Source organism: Muscardinus avellanarius, assembly GCF_963383645.1.
Source record: "Muscardinus avellanarius genome assembly, chromosome: 12".
NCBI classification, from domain to species: Eukaryota; Metazoa; Chordata; class Mammalia; order Rodentia; family Gliridae; genus Muscardinus; species Muscardinus avellanarius.
This window is the reverse complement of record NC_137798.1, coordinates 26267270-26283091: the sequence shown is the minus strand read 5'-3', so window position 1 is coordinate 26283091 and position 15822 is coordinate 26267270. Positions and strand designations below refer to the sequence as shown.

General features: G+C 41.8%; 1 protein-coding gene across 2 annotated transcripts in view; it reads left to right on the top strand.

Annotated features, from left to right (window-relative positions):
* Positions 1-15822, top strand: part of RAB2B (RAB2B, member RAS oncogene family) — a gene marked incomplete at both ends in the record, with an annotated part of 26375 nt that extends 10553 nt beyond the window's left edge. For both annotated transcript variants that reach the window (XM_080706834.1, XM_080706833.1), the window contains 5 exons: positions 4718-4800; positions 5328-5420; positions 12924-13035; positions 13631-13699; positions 15715-15822. In XM_080706834.1, the coding sequence (XP_080562960.1) occupies positions 4718-4800; positions 5328-5420; positions 12924-13035; positions 13631-13699; positions 15715-15822 (465 nt within the window). The remainder of the gene's footprint in view (positions 1-4717; positions 4801-5327; positions 5421-12923; positions 13036-13630; positions 13700-15714) is intronic.

Sequence of the window (15822 nt, the reverse complement as noted above, 5' to 3'; positions counted from 1 at the left end):
AGGAATAAAAAATTGGGCAGGGGGTGTATCCCGGAGGTCAAATGCCCCTGGGTTCCATCCCCAGACTCGCAAAAGAAATAAAAAATAAAAAATAAAATAATAAATATACAAATGTTAACATATACAATTAGATAATAGTGGTTTTTTCTTTGTTTTAGAAGTAGGGATTGAACCTAGGGACATTATACCTAGTCTCAAACCTGTGATTCTTTTATCTCAGCCTCCCAAATATGGGATTACATGGATGCCCACCACACACTGATAGTTGTGATATTTTTGTACTGAGGATTGAAACTAGGCATATTCTTCCAAGCCAAACCCCCAACCCCTTCCTTTTTTTAAACAGTCTCACTAAGTCACTGGGGCTGGTCTTAAACTTGTGCTCCTTCTGTCTCAGCCCCCTAAACTAGGATTACAGCTGTGCACACTGCCTAGCTTACTTGTGTGTGTGTGTGTGTGTGTGTGTGTGTGTGTGTGTGTGTGTGTTTTCTAACAGTACTGGGGATGGAACCCAGAGGCATTCTTCCTCTGAACTATACACCCAGCCCTATTTTTTATCCTTCTTCTTTTTCTTTTTTTTTTCTTTTTGCAGATTTGGGGATGGATCCCAGGGCCATTCGACCTCCGAGCTACACCCCCTGCCCTATTTTTTATTCTTTCTTTATTTTTTCCATTTTTATTCTTTATTTTGAAACAGGTCTCACTGAGTTGCAGAGGGCCTCACTAAGTAGCTGAGGCTGTCTGCAAACCGCGATCCTCTGGTCTCAGCCTCCTGAATGCTGGGATTACAAGCGTGCGCCACCACGCCTGGCTTTTATCCTTCATTTTAAAACAGGGTTTTGAGTTGCAGAGGACCTTACTAAGTAGCTGAGGCTGTTCGCAAACTGATCCTCCTGTCTCAGGCTCCCAAATGCTGGGATTATAAGCATGCGCCACTATGCCCGGCAGTTGTGATTTTTTATCTAATAATTTCTATATTTTGAAGACCATGTGATATCAATACATGAAGCTCTACCTCATTCTTTTTTTTTTTTTTTGGATTTGAGGATGGAGCCCAGGGGCATTCGGCCTTTGAGCTACACCCCCTGCCCTATATTTTATTCTTTATTTTGAAACAGGGTCTCACTGAGTTGCAGAGAGCCTCACTAAGTAGCTGAGGCTGTCCGCCAACTGCGATCCTCTGGTCTCAGCCTCCTGAATCCTGGGATTCCAAGTGTGCGCCACCACGCCCGGTGTACCTCATTTCTTTTAAGCCAGTGCATAGTCACAGAATACTGTTGTGTATATTTATTTAACTGTCCTCCTTTGATGGAAATTTAGGTTGTCTTCATTTTTTACTGTAGCAAATCTTCATCAAACATTCTTACTGTGTCTTTACACAGATGTGTGAGAATTTCTTTGGAGTGCTAGAGATGTAGCTCACTGGTAGAGTGCTTGTCTTGCATGTGTGAGGCCCTGGGTTTTATCCCCAGTACCACAAAAATAAAGAGAGAGAGAGAATATGAATATGAATAAATTGCTATGGAATGCCTGCCCAGAATTGGAAATCCTGGGTTAAAGTTTGTGCATATTTAAAAAATTGATAAACGCAGTACTGCCAAAATTTAGCTTGGGCTGTTGTCCATCAAATAAATTGCTTTCATGTGCATTATCTAATTTGTGTTTCTCTTGTCCCTGAGGAAGATATTCCAATCCCTATCCTAGTTAATGGGCGCTAGCAAGTACTTCCTAACTTTTAGCTGAAATTTCTTCCTGTTTTTGTTTAGCTCTTATTATTTGATTCTGTTTCTTCTGAGAACTGAAACCTAAAGCTACTCTATCTTTAGGGAATGCACAAGCTTTAATTTTGTTTTCCTCTCTTTCCTTATTCCTCCCTCTCTCCCCTATCCTCCTCCTTGCCCCCACCACGTGCAGGTGTATGTCTTCAAAGTGGCTACTTCTGGGTGTGGTGGCGCCCGCTTATAATCCCAGAATTTGGGAGGCTGAGACAGGAGGATCCCAGGTTCAAGAACAACCTCAGCAAGTCATGAGACTCTTACCAACTTAGTGAGACACTGTTTCAAAATAAAAATAAAAAATAGGGCTAGGGATGTATCTCAGAGGTAGGAGTTCAATCCCCAGTGCCAAAAACAAAACAAAAACAAAAATGGTTAGTTGTGTGGGAGTGATAGGGCATGCCTAATCCCAGTACTTGTGTAGCTGAGACAGGAAGATTGCAGGTTCGAGGCCATTTTGTGGTAATTTAGTGAGACCTGTTTCAAAAAAATAAAAAGGGCCGGGCATGGTGTCGCACGCTCGTAATCCCAGCATTTGGGAGGCTGAGACAGGAGGATCTGCAGTTTCAAAGCCAGCCTCAGTTACTTAGTGAGACCCTGTTTAAAAAAAAAAATAAAAGGGCCTTTGCAACTCAATGAGACTGTTTCAAAATAAAGAATAAAAAATAGAGCTGGGGGTGTCGCTTGTAGATAGAATGCCTCTGGGTTCCATCCCCAGTACCACACACAAAAAAAAATAACAAAATATGGGTGGGGGTGTAGCTCACAGATAGAATGCCCTTGGGTTCCATCCCTAGTACCTAAAAAACAAACAAGTATGTAGCCACCCCAATGGCTCATTTCTGGTTTTCTTTTGTTTAGTGTATTGGGGGTGGAACTTTATTTGGAAACAGGGTCTCACTAAGTTACTAAGAGCCTCACTAAGTAGCTGAAGCTGGCTTCCAACCTGTGCTATCCTCCAGTGTCACCCTTCCAAGTGTGGGGATTACAAGTGTACGCCACCAGGCCCAGCTGTCTGTTTTTTTGTTATTTTTTTCTGGTAGTACTAATGATTTAATTTAGAGGTATTATACCTCTGAGCTGCACCCCGAGCTCTATTTTATATTTTATTTTGAAACAAGGTCTTACTAAGGTGTGGATGGCCTTGCAAAGTTGGTGAGGCTGGCCTCAAACGTGCAATTGTCCTGTTTCAGCCTCCAAAGTACTGGGATTACAGGAATGTTAAAAATTATTTTGAGATTATATTAGTCTTTTTATTGATGCATGTATGTGTGTGTTACTAGGGATTGAACCAAGAGCCTTCTACCTCTGAACTATACCCCCAGCCTTATTTTTTTTTCTCTTTTTTATTTTGAAACACAGGGTCTTACTAGGTTGTTGAGAGTCTCACTACTTGCTGAGGCTGCCCTTGAATCTAACCTGTGATCTTTCTGTCTCAGCCTCCCAAGTACTGGGATTATAGGCATGTGCCACCACATCCAGCTTTATGATTTTTTTATTTTGAAACAGTCTCACTAAGTTGCAGAGGGTCTCATGAGGTTGCTGAGGCTGGCTGCAAGCCTGCAAACCTCCTGTATTAGCCTCCCAAATCCTGGGATTATAAACTTGCTCCACCAGGTTTATATTAGTCTTTGCTGAATCATAAAATGAAATAGGCTTCAGAATACTGTGGTTTTGTATTTATTTTCAAAATTTTAAGCTGGGTGTGGTAGCACAGGCTTGTAATCCCAGTATTTGGGAGGCTGAGACAAGAGGATCACAGGTTTGAAGCCAGCCTCAGCTACTTAGTAAGGCCCTCTGCAACTTAGTGAGACCCTGTTTCAAAAATAAAGAATAATAAAAAAAAATAGGGTAGTGGATATAGCTCGAATGCCCCTGGTTTCAATCTCCAGTAGCTTAAAAAAAAGATTTATACCTACAATGTAGTATCTGTCTTGTCTGCTACTTTCTCAATAAGTCTTATCATTTCTCCTTTGTCAGTCCTGATCTCCTGCCCATTGTTTACACACCTTGGTTTCTCATTTTACTGACCCATTCTGTCAGTCCCAAAGCTGTCCTATAGATGAAAATGTTTAGTGATTACCATGATAGTTTTTGGTAATGGGAATTGAACCCAAGACCTTATATCCTAGTGTTCTGTCACTGAACCATACCTCTATCCCCAAGATGCTTATTTTAAGCAAATCAGGTTATCCAATTTTTTTGTTGTCACTGTCCTGGTATTTTAAGATTTTAGATGAGCCGGGTGTGGTGGTGTACTCTTATAATCCCAGTACTTGGGAGGCTGAGACAGGAGGATCGCACTGGTTTGAAGCCAGCCTCAGCTACTTAGTGAGCCTCTCAGCAACTTAGTGAAACCCTGTTTCCAAATAAAATATAAAAATATTTCTGGGAGCCGGGCATGGTGGCACATACTTGTAATCTCAGTGCTTGGGAGGGTGAGACAGGAGGAGCACAGGTTCACGGCCAGCCTCAGCTACTTAGTGAGCCTCTCAGCAACTTAGTGAAACCCTGTTTCCAAATGAAGAATAAAAAATAGGGCAGGGGGTGTAGCTTGGAGGTTGAATTCCCCTGGGTTACATCTCCAGACCTGCAAAAGAAAAGAAAAGGAAAGAAAAGATAACATAAGCTGAGTTTCCAATCCCATTTTCATTTATGCTTTTCTAGGGGATATTGGGAAATCATACCAAAGTCTTTGATGCCGTGCTGAGTAACAGTATGGTGAACTGTCTCTTAGGAAATATAAATTGCATTCTCATTAAAAAATATTACTTCCAACCTTGGCTTCTCCCTGGCTAGGCATGTTTCTTTTCCCTGATTCTCTTTACCTAACAGAAGTTTTCTTTAGTTACATCCTTTGTCTTAGGGTGGCATGTGATAAGTCAGTTCTCTGGAATTAACTAGCTTTATTGGGATTTTTTATTGCCATGATGATGGGAAAGGCTGGGCAAGAATCCTTCCGTTCTATCACCCGTTCCTACTACAGGGGAGCAGCTGGAGCACTGCTAGTGTATGACATCACCAGGTGAGTCAGCTCTGGTGTGGGGGGAAAGCGCCTTGCTACATTCTCTAAAGCTTTTCTCCCAACTGGGTCTATTAATGATACTAAGATGGCCTCTTTAATATTTTTCTGTATACCTAAAACTTTCTTTTCCTTTTATTTGGAGTTGCTTTGGCCTTTTTTTTTTTTTTTTTTCGGGTCTGCGGATGGACCCTTGGGGCATTCAACCTCTGAGCTACACCTCCTACCCTATTTTTTGTTCTTTATTGTGAAACCGGGTCTCACTGAGTTGCAGAGGGCCTCACTAAGTAACTGAGGCTGTCCGCGAACCGTGATCCTCTGGTCTCAGCCTCCGGAAAGCTGGGATTATAAGCCTGTGCCACCATGCCCGGCTGCTTTGGCCTTTTGTATGCTTGTTTTTGCAGTGCTGGTAATCAAACTCAGAGCCTTGGACATGCAAAACATTCACTCTGCTACTGAGCTGCACCCTATCCCTGCTTTGGCCTTTTGACATGGGCTTCTGTTCCACTCTCTGAACTTTTTTATTATAGGCGTGAAACCTTCAATCATCTGACCTCATGGTTAGAGGATGCCCGCCAGCACTCTAGCTCCAACATGGTTATTATGCTGATTGGGAATAAGAGGTAAAATTTTATCTTTATGAATAATAGTTACCAGGCATCATCCAGGTACTACCCTGTGGACATTAACTTCTTGGTCTCAGATTTTTTCAGTTTATGGTGCTTTTAATGTATCAGTTTAAGAAATAATTATGGTAGTGAAATATATGTAACATATATATGTATATAGTATTGGGGAATAAACCCAGGATCGCTCTACCTCTGAGCTATATCCATAGCCCTTTTTATCTTTTATTTCTTATTTTTATTTATTTTTGTGGTACTGGGATGGAACCCACAGGCTTTCTACCTCTGGGCTACACTCCCAGACCTATTTTATATTTTATTTGGAAATGGTCTCACTAAGTTGCTGAGAGCCTAAGTAGCTGAGGCTGGCTTCAAACCTCCTGTCTCAGCCTCCCAAGTGCTGGGATTACAAGTATGTACCACCATGCCTGGCTTATTTTTTATTTTGAAATGGTCTTGCAGCTGGGCATGGTGGCCCAAGTTAATAATTCTAGTACTTGGGAGTCTTAGATGGCAGAATTGAAGGTTTAAGGCCAGCTTAACTTTTTTTTCTTCTTTTTTCTTGGTGTGTTGGGGGTGGAACCCAGGGGCTTTCTACCTCCAGGCTATACTCCCAGACCTATTTTACATTTTATTTGGAAACAGGGTCTCACTACTTGCTGAGAGCCTCACTAAGTAGCTGCGGGACCCTCCTGTCTCAGCCTCCCAAGTGCGGGTATTACAAGCGTGCGCCACCATGCCTGGCCTTGTGAGGTCCCTTTAACAGCTTAGTGAGACCATTTCAAAGAAATAAAATAGGGCTTGGGTGTAGCTTGGCTGTGAAACACCCCTGGATTCAAACTCCAGTACCCCACTTCCCAAAACAAGACAAAACATAAAACAAGGTCTCATTAAATTACTGAGGATGACCTTGACCCTTCCATCCTCCTTTCGCAGGCTCCCAGATATTGGGAATTCAGGCATGTGCCACCATACCCAGCTCATAGAATAAGAGTTACCATTTAACTTTATTTTTATTTATTTATTTTTTGCAGTACTAGGAATTGAATGCAGAACTCTGTCCCACTAATCTTTATCCCCTGCCCCCTCCCTTTTTTTTTTTTTTTTTTTTGTGGTACTGGGAATTAAAGCCAGAGGCATTCTGCCTCTAAGCTACATGCCCAGCCTTTCATTTTTTATTTTTTAATTAATTAATTAATTTATTTTTATGCAGTACTGGGGATGGAACCCAGGGGCATTTTACCACCAAGCTACACCCCCAGCCCTATTTTTATTCTTTACTTTGAAACAGGATCTCACAGAGTTGCAAAGGGTCTCACTAAGTAGCTGAGGCTGTCAGCAAACCAGATCCTCCTGTCTCAGCCTCCCAAATTCTAGGATTACAAGTGTGCGACACCATGCCTGGCTCATTTTTTATTTGAAACAAGGTCTTGCTAGTTTGATGATAGGTGTGTGCTGCCACACCTGGTTCATTCTTAAATAGCCACAGCTACTTAATAATGAACTTTATCTCTGTGAAGCACAGAAAAGCATCTGACCTCTGACCTTGGAATCAAAATTGAACACTGCCACTTTTATTTACTATTTCCATGTTGGTTTTTCTGCAGTACTTCTTTATCACAACTGTCAAAAACTCAAGCTTCAGCTGGGCATGGTGGCACATGTGGTTCGTAGCCAGCCTCGGTTACTTAGTGAAGCCCTCCGCAACTTAGTGAGACCCTGTTTCAAAATAAAGAATAAAGCCGGGCGTGGTGGCGCACGCTTGTAATCCCTGTGCTTGTGAGGCTGAGACAGGAGGATCGCGCAGGTTCGAAGCCAGCCTCAGCTGGCATAAGAGACCCTGTTTCAAATAAAATAGAAAATAGGTCTGGTAGTGTGGCCCAGAGGTAGAGGACCCCTGGGTTCCATCCCCAATACGACCAAAAAAGAAAAAAAACAAAAATAAACAAAATAAAGAATAAAAAATAGGGCAGGGAGTGTAGCTCGGAGGTCGAATGCCCCTGGGTTCCATCCCCAGACCCAAAAAAAAAAATAAAACCCCCAAAACTTAAGCTTTATAAAGATAAAAAGTTATTGAAGAGTCTTTTGTAACCTGATATTGATAGTGAACTATCTTAATTTTTTTATGCTTGTGACACTTTGACATTGGATGTTGCTAATTTCTCTAAAAATGTGAAGTATTTGTGGTATCATTATAAGGTAGTAATCATATATAGTTTGAGAACTGCAGACACAAGCTTAATTTTATTCATTTATTGGGTCAACTGACTTACAAAAAACCTGTATGTTGGACAGTGCCAGACTCTTGAGTTTGCAAAGGGAAAAAAGTTATGTCCCTGCTTCTTTGGAATTTAAAGTCTACTGAGGACTGAGGAAATGATTTGTATCTAATTATATGTTGTGATAAATGCAGTAAAGGAGAAAAAGGATGCTGCGTCAGAAAATATGGTTCCTGTTTTTGATTAGGATCATTAAGCTTGGAATGGAAGGATGACATCAGTTTGCTGGACAAAGTTTTTAAAAAATAAAGGGTATTACATAGTGTATGAAAGTGTTGAACTGGGCAGAAGATGCTTGGCAGGTTTCCAGTATTGAAAGAAACCCAGGATTGTTGGACTGAACCAGAGGGAATGGTATAAGATGAGAATAGTACGTCATAGGCCTACGTGAAGAGTTTGGATTTTATTCTAAACAGTGGAAGCATTTAAGAGTTGTGTCGTGAGCTAGCTAGGCGTCGTGGCGCGCACTTGTAATCCCAGTCCTTGGGAGGCTGAGATCACAGGTTCTCAGTCAGTCTCAGCTACTTAGTGAGGGCCCTCTGCAATTTAATGAGACCCTGTTTTAAAATAAAAAATAAAAAAATAGGGCCGGGGGTAGAGCTCAGAGGTGCAATGCCCCTGGGTTCAATCCCCAGTTCCACACACACAAAAAAAGAGTTGTTTGTTTTGTGGTGGGATTTGAACCCGAGGCCTCATGCCTCTAGTTAAGTTCTGCTCCATTGCAGAGCTATACTCCTTGCCCTGCATTAAGAGTTTTAAGGCCAAGGATGGATCTCAGTAGCAGAGCAGAGCACTTGCCTCCCATGCTCAAGGCCCTCAGTTTGATACCCAGTGCTAGAGAGAGACAGAGATGGGGAGGGGAGAAAAAAAAATTTAAGCAGAAAATTTGCTTGATCAGATTTTTTTTTTTTGGTACTTGCAGTTGGAACCCAGGAATCTTCTACCTCGGGCTACACGCACAGACTTATTTTATTCTTTATTTGGAAACAGGTCTTTCTGAATTGCTGAGAGCCTCACTAAGTTGCTGAGGCTCCTGTTTCAGCCTCCCAAGTACTGAGATTACAAACATGTACCACATTTGATTAGATTTTTTTTTGCAGTACTAGGGATGGAACCCAGGGGCATTCTACCTACCGCCAAGCTACACCCCCAGCCATATTTTTTATTCTTTATTTTGAAACAGGGTCTCACTGAGTTCAAAGGACTGCACTAAGTAGTAGCTGAGGTTGTCCTCGAACTGTGATCCTCCTGTCTCAGCCTCCCAAATGCTGGTATTACAAGCGTGCACCACCATGCCGATTGATTATATTTTAAGATTCATCTGGAGGGAAGTAAAAGTTGGAATAAGGATCTCAACTGCATTAGTCCAGGTCAGGGTAGTGCCCTGAAGAGAGAGAAAAGTATGATTTTATTTATTTATTTATTTATTTCATTCATTCATTCGTTAGTTTGTTCATTCTTTTGTGGTACCGGGGATTGAACCCAGGGGCGTTCTACCTCTGAGCTATACATGTACTCAGCCCTATTTTTTGTTTGTTTGTTTTATTGTGGTACTAGGGATAGAACCCAGGGACATTCTTCCTCTGAGCTACACCCCCAGCTCTATTTCATTGTTTTATTATGAAACAGGGTCTCCCTAGGTTGATGAGACTCTCACTATTTGCTGAGGTTGTCCTCAAACCTGTGATCTTCCTCTCTCAGCCTCCCAAGTACTGGGATTACAAGTGTTCACCACCACACCCAGCGTATTCTATCCATTTATTTATTTTTTGCAGTACTGGGGATGGAACCCAGTACCTCCAAGCTATACCCCACCCCTATTTATTTTTATTTTTTGGTGGTACTGGGGTTCCTGGAAACCCTTCTACCTCCGGGCTATACTCTCAGACCTATTTTATATTTTTATTTGGAAACAGGGTCTCTTAAGCCAGTGAGGCTGACTTCGAACCAGCGCGATCCTCCTGTCTCTGCCTCCCAAGCGCATGGATTACAAGTGTGTGCCACTACGCCCGGCTCCTATTTTTCATCCTTTATTTTGAAACAGGGTTTCACTGAGTTGCAAAGGACCTCACTAAGTAGTAGCTGAGGCTGTCCTCGAACTAAGATCCTCCCGTCTCCGCTTCCGGAATGCTGGGATTACAAGCATGCACCACCATGCCTGGTGCAGCTATTTAATTTGAAACAGGGTCTCACTAAGTTGCAGAGGACCTCACTAAGTTGCTGAGGCTGGCTTTGAACCTGCAGTCCTCCTGTCTCAGCCTCCCAAGTACTGGGATTACAAGCGTGTGCCACCACGCCTGGTGAAAAGGATGATTTTAAGGTACATTTTGGGAGTACCTTACTTTGGGATAGATGGGTATTTGGAGTAAGGAAGGAAAGGTATTAATCACTACCTTGGTTTTTATCTTGTGCCATTTACTATAATGTGGAAACCTCAGGCAGGCACAGGTTGGGTAAAGGAGTTCCATTTTGATGTGTAAAGTTTAAGGTCTCTTTTTATGTCAATGTAGAGATGTAGAAAACACAAATGGCCAAAGAAATCGGAAAACTGTAGAGGCATCTGAGTAGAGGTACAATTTGGAGAGTACTTGCATCTAAGTAGATGATTCTTCCCTTCATATAGCTCACATATAGTATGTAGAAATTTTGTAGATTTTTTTTTTTGGTACTGGAGATTGAACTCAGGAGCATTCTACCTCCAAAATACACCTGAGCCTTTTTTCTTTTATTTTATTTATTTATATATTTTTAGGTATTGGAATTGAACCCAGAGGCAGAGTACCTCCAAGCCACACCCCAAGCCCGATTTTTTTTTTTTTTTTTTTTTTGGTTGGTACTGGTGATGGAACCCAGGGGCACTTTACCTCCAAGCTATATCCCCAGTCCAATTTTTTTTTTTTTTTTTTTTTTTTTGGTGGTACTGGGGGTGGAACCCAGAGGCTTTCTACCTCCGGGCTATACTCCCAGACCTTTTTTATATTTTATTTGGAAACAGGGTTTCACTAAGTTGCTGAAAGCCTCACTAAGTAGCTGAGGCTGGCTTAGAACCTGTGCAATCCTCCTGTCTCAGCCTCTCAAGCGCGGGGATTACAAGCGTGTGCCACCACGCCTGGCCCAGCCCTATTTTTTAATCTTTTTTTTTTTTAAACAGGGTCTCACTGTTTAAAAAAAAAAAAAAAAAGGTTATGAAGGGTCTCACTAAGTAGCTGAGGCTGTCTGCAAACTGTGATCCTCCTGTCTCCGCTGGGATTACAAGTGTGTACCACCACACCTGGCTTTGATTTTATTTCTTGTTTGGAAACAGGGTCTCACTAAATTGCTGAGAGCCTCACTAAATTGCTGAGGTTGGCTTTGAGCCTGCAATCTTTCTGTCTCAGCCTTCCAACTACTGGGATTACAAGTATGCACCACCACACCCTGCTCTTTTCTTTTTTTATTGATGCACTGTAGTCATACATCTTAATAGGATGTGGTGGAGGCATACATGCACACATCACCCAATTAGCCCTTACCCAATTCCCACCCCATTCCCTCCTCCCCATGCTTGGCTTAGTGATTGACTTTAGTATGTTTGTTAAAGTACATCATGTACATTAGAGAATTTCCCTCTCCCCCCCTCCCATCCCCTCAGGTTGCCTTATTTGCTCATTTATAGAATCTCCATCTTCATCTAGATTTCCTCCTATGACCCATTCTCCCTAGCTTTCAAATATTAGGGAGAGCATCTGATTTCTTATATTTTGGGACTGACTAACCTCAGTTAGCATAATGTCCTCCCGTTCCATACATTTCTCTGTGAATGATGTAATTGTGTTTTTCTTTATGGCTGAGTAAAATTCCATTGTGTACATATCCCACAGTTTTGTAATCCATTTGGAATCCATCTTGGCTGGTTCCATAGTTTGGCTATGGTGAATTGTGCTGCTGTGAACATAGATACACATGCATTAGTTTGGTAGTTTGGTTTCCTTTCTTTTGGGTAGATACCCAGAAGTGGTATTGCTGGATCGAATGGTAGATTTGTTCCCATTCTTCTAAGGTCCACACTATTTTCCAAAGTGCTTGCACTGATTTGCAATGCCACCAACAATGTTTTAGAGTTCCCACTTCTCCACATCCTCGCCAACATTTGTTCTTGTTTGTTTTGAATGATTGCCATTCTAGTTTAGTGTTAGGTGAAATCTCAGGGTAGTTTAATTTGCATCTCTTTGATTGCTGATGATGTTGAGCATTTTTTCATGCATTTATTGGGCATTTGAATTTCTTCCTTCATGAAGAGTGTATTTAATTCACTTGCCCATTTTTTGATTGAGCTATTTGTTTTCTTAGTGCTGAGTTTCTTGAGTTCTCTGTATATATTCTAGATATTAGTCCTCTCTCAGAGGAGTAGTTGGCAAAAATCTCCCATTCTGTTGGCTCTCGGTTGAGGTTTTTGTTTTTTGTTTTTTTTTTTTTTCGGGTCTGGGGAACCCAGGGGCATTTGATCTCTGAGCTACCCCCCTGCCCTATTTTTTATTCTTTATTTTGAAACTGGGTCTCACTGACTTGCAGAGGGCCTCACTAAGTAGCTGAGGCTGTCCGCGAACCGCGATCCTCTGGTGTCAGCCTCCTGAATGCTGGGATTACAAGCGTGCACCACCATGCCCGGCTTTCGGCTGAGGTTCTTGATAGTTTCCTTTGCAGTACAGAATCTCTACAGTTTAATGCAATCCCATGTACTGATTCATTTTTTAGTTTATTGTGCCTTCTACCTCCGAGCTACATCCCCAGTCCTATTTTTTAGTCTTTATTTTGAAACAGGGTCTCACTGAGTTGCAAAGGGCCTCACTAAGTAGCTGAGATTGCGAACTGCAATCCTCCTGTCTCAGCCTCCCAAATTCTGGAATTACAAGTCTCAGCCTCCCAAATGCTGGGATTACAAGCGTGAGCCACCATGCCCGGCTACCTGGATTTTATTTTATTTTTTTGGTGGTACTGGGGATGGAACCCAGAGGCTTTCTACCTCCGGGCTATACTCCCAGACCTATTTTACATTTTATTTTGAAACAGGGTCTCACTAAGTTGCTGAGAGAGCCTCACTAAGTAGCTGAGGCTGGCTTCGAACCTGTGCGATCCTCCTGTCTCAGCCTCCCTAGTGCGGGGATTACAAGCGTGCGCCACCATGCCCAGCTCCGGCTACCTGGATTTTTAAAAAATGTTCTCCCCATTTAATTTCTTGCAGTGATCTAGAGTCCCGTAGGGATGTGAAGAGAGAGGAAGGAGAGGCCTTTGCTCGGGAACATGGACTTATTTTCATGGAAACTTCAGCCAAAACTGCCTGCAATGTTGAAGAGGTACTATTTTGGGAAAAAGTGTTAACACCTCTTCAGAGATTACCCCATTATCTTTGTCCTTTTATTCAGAATTCTCTTATAAGATAGGGCAAACAAAGGATGGCTTGTGGCCATAGTAACTAAATGTCTTATTTAAAGGCAATTTCCCCATTTCCTTTTACCCTCGTTCCTAAGGTTGTACTTTTGCTGTGGGTAATATTAGTTGGGAAATTTGGATGGACACCACTGTTACTCATCAATCACTGTAGTTGGGTGAGTAGGTCTGATGGGTTCTGTGGTAGTCATTCCTAGGCCTGGTGTCGACTATGTCTTCAGTAACTGCAAAAAAAGTGTGTCTGTTTTATCTGGAGAGACTACCAACCTAAAGACCCTAGGAACATCTTGGGTCAACTTAACTATAAATATAATCCCTTTTTCTTTTTGAAACTACTCTCAGTGGCTCTTACAGAGATATTTGAGGAATCTTCTATATTTTTACTCCTTTCATATGGTTCTTTATGTACCTGAGAAATCCAAATAGAAATAATACTGTATTCTCTTTCCGTTATTTCTCTACATAAACTCAAGACTGGTAAATGATTTATGTCTCCTTTAGGCCTTCATAAACACAGCCAAAGAAATATATAGGAAGATCCAACAGGGCTTATTTGATGTCCACAATGAGGTGAGAAAGGATAGGGGTGGGGTGCTAGGAATTACTTTGTTTTATTCTGAACAGGAGTGGTTAATCCCTAGAGTCAAAGTGTTCTCCATGAAATATACTAGTACTAATTGTAGCTCTGCCAACTTAAGCTTTTTTTTTTTTTTTTTTTAATGTAGATACATTTAGAAACCTGTCATCATTTTCTGTTTTTCCTAAAGTCTGATACCTGTAATACTTAAAAGAGATTATTAATTGGTAATCTAGAAGATTTATACAATATGGAAGTTTTTCTTCTCAAACTGTTTTTTTTACAATTCGAGAGCTTGAGATGAGATATGTAATTATTTTTTTGGTGGGTGCTAGGGATTGAACCTGGGGGTATTCCACCTCTAGGCTATACCCCAGCCCTATTTTTAATTAACTATTTATTTATCTTGTGGTACTGGGGATAGAACCCAGGGGCCTTGTTCCTCTGAGCTACCCCCAGCCCTATTTTTTTTTAGTCTTATTTTTGAAACAGGGTCTTACTGAGTTGCTAAGGGCCTTGCTAAATAGCTGAGGCTGTCCACGAACTGTGATCCTCCGTTTTCTGCCTCCCAAATGCTGGAATTACAAGCATGTGCCATAAGGCCTGGCCCTATTTTTTATTTTTATTTTGAAACAGGGTCTCACTAGGTTGTGCTGCTGGTTGAGGCTCTCCTTGAACCCTCGATCTTTCTGTCTCAGCTGCCCACCTTGCCTTGTAATTCTTTTTTTTTTTTTTTTTTTGTAACTGGAGATGGAACTCAGGAGCATTCTACCTCTGAGCTATACCCCCAGCCCTATTTTTTTAATTTTAATTTTAAATTTTTTTTTTTTTTTTTTTTTTTTTTTTTTTTTTTTTGGTGGTACTAGGGTTCCTGGAAGCCCTTCTACCTCCGGGCTACACTCCCAGACCTATTTTTACATTTTTATTTGGAAACAGGGTCTCCTAAGCCAGCGTGCGCGCCTGGCTTCAAACCTGTGTGATCCTCCTGTCTCTGCCTCCCAAGCGTGCGCCACCATGCCCAGCTAATTTTTAATTTTTAATTTTTTTTTTTTTTTTTTGCAGGTCTGGGGATGGACCCCAGGGGCACTCAATCTCTAGGCTACATCCCTGCCCTATTTTTTATTCTTTATCTTGAAATAGCGTCTCACTAATTTGTGGAGTGCCTCACTAAGTAGCTGAGGCTGTCTGTGAACTGCAATCCTCCGGTATCAGCCTCCCGAATGCTGGGATTACAAGCGTGCACCACCATGCATAGCTATTCTTTATTTTGAAACAGGGTCTCACTGAGTTACAAAGGGTCTTACTAAGTAGGTGCAGCTGGCCGCAAACTGTGATCCTTCTGTCTCAGCCTCCCAAATGCTAGGATTACAAGTGTGTGCCACCACGCCCGGCTTATGACTTGTAATTCTTAATTGTTCAGGAGGGCCATTTCTATAAAGCAAATTTGGGGACAAAACAAAATATCATATGCTACTTCTACTCTTACCTAACTATTCACCTCTGATTCTGCATATAACTATGAAACTTAAGTATAACAATGTGGCTTAAAAGTGGGCATAAGAGTCAAGCATGGCGGTGCATGCTTGTAATCCCAGAACTTGGGAGACTGAGACAGGAGGATTGCAGGTTTGTGGCCAGCCTCAGCTACTTGGTGCGGCCCTCTGCAACTTAGTGAGACCCTGTTTCAAAAAGACTAAAAAATAGGGTTGGGGATGTCACTTGGAAGTAGAATGCCCCTGGGTTCAATCCTCAGTAGGACAAAAATAAAGTGGGCACACAAGCCACATGTAGTCAAGTCTTGTACCCCAGCTCATCATCTTATCCTTAAGTGTCATAGATTGTTGTTCTACAACAGTTTGGCTGTGACACATGGTTGTCTGCCAAGGCCATGTGTCTTCATACAGTATAATTAATGATTTCTCCTTTATCTCCCTCCTTTTTACATTCACTTTAGCATTGAGGTAGGAACTGTTGCCTTTTTTTTTTTTTTTTTTTTTTTTTTTTACAGGCAAATGGCATCAAGATTGGGCCCCAACAGTCAATTTCAACATCAGTGGGACCCACCTCCTCCCAGCGGAACTGTCGTGATATAGGGTCTGACTCTGGCTGCTGCTGA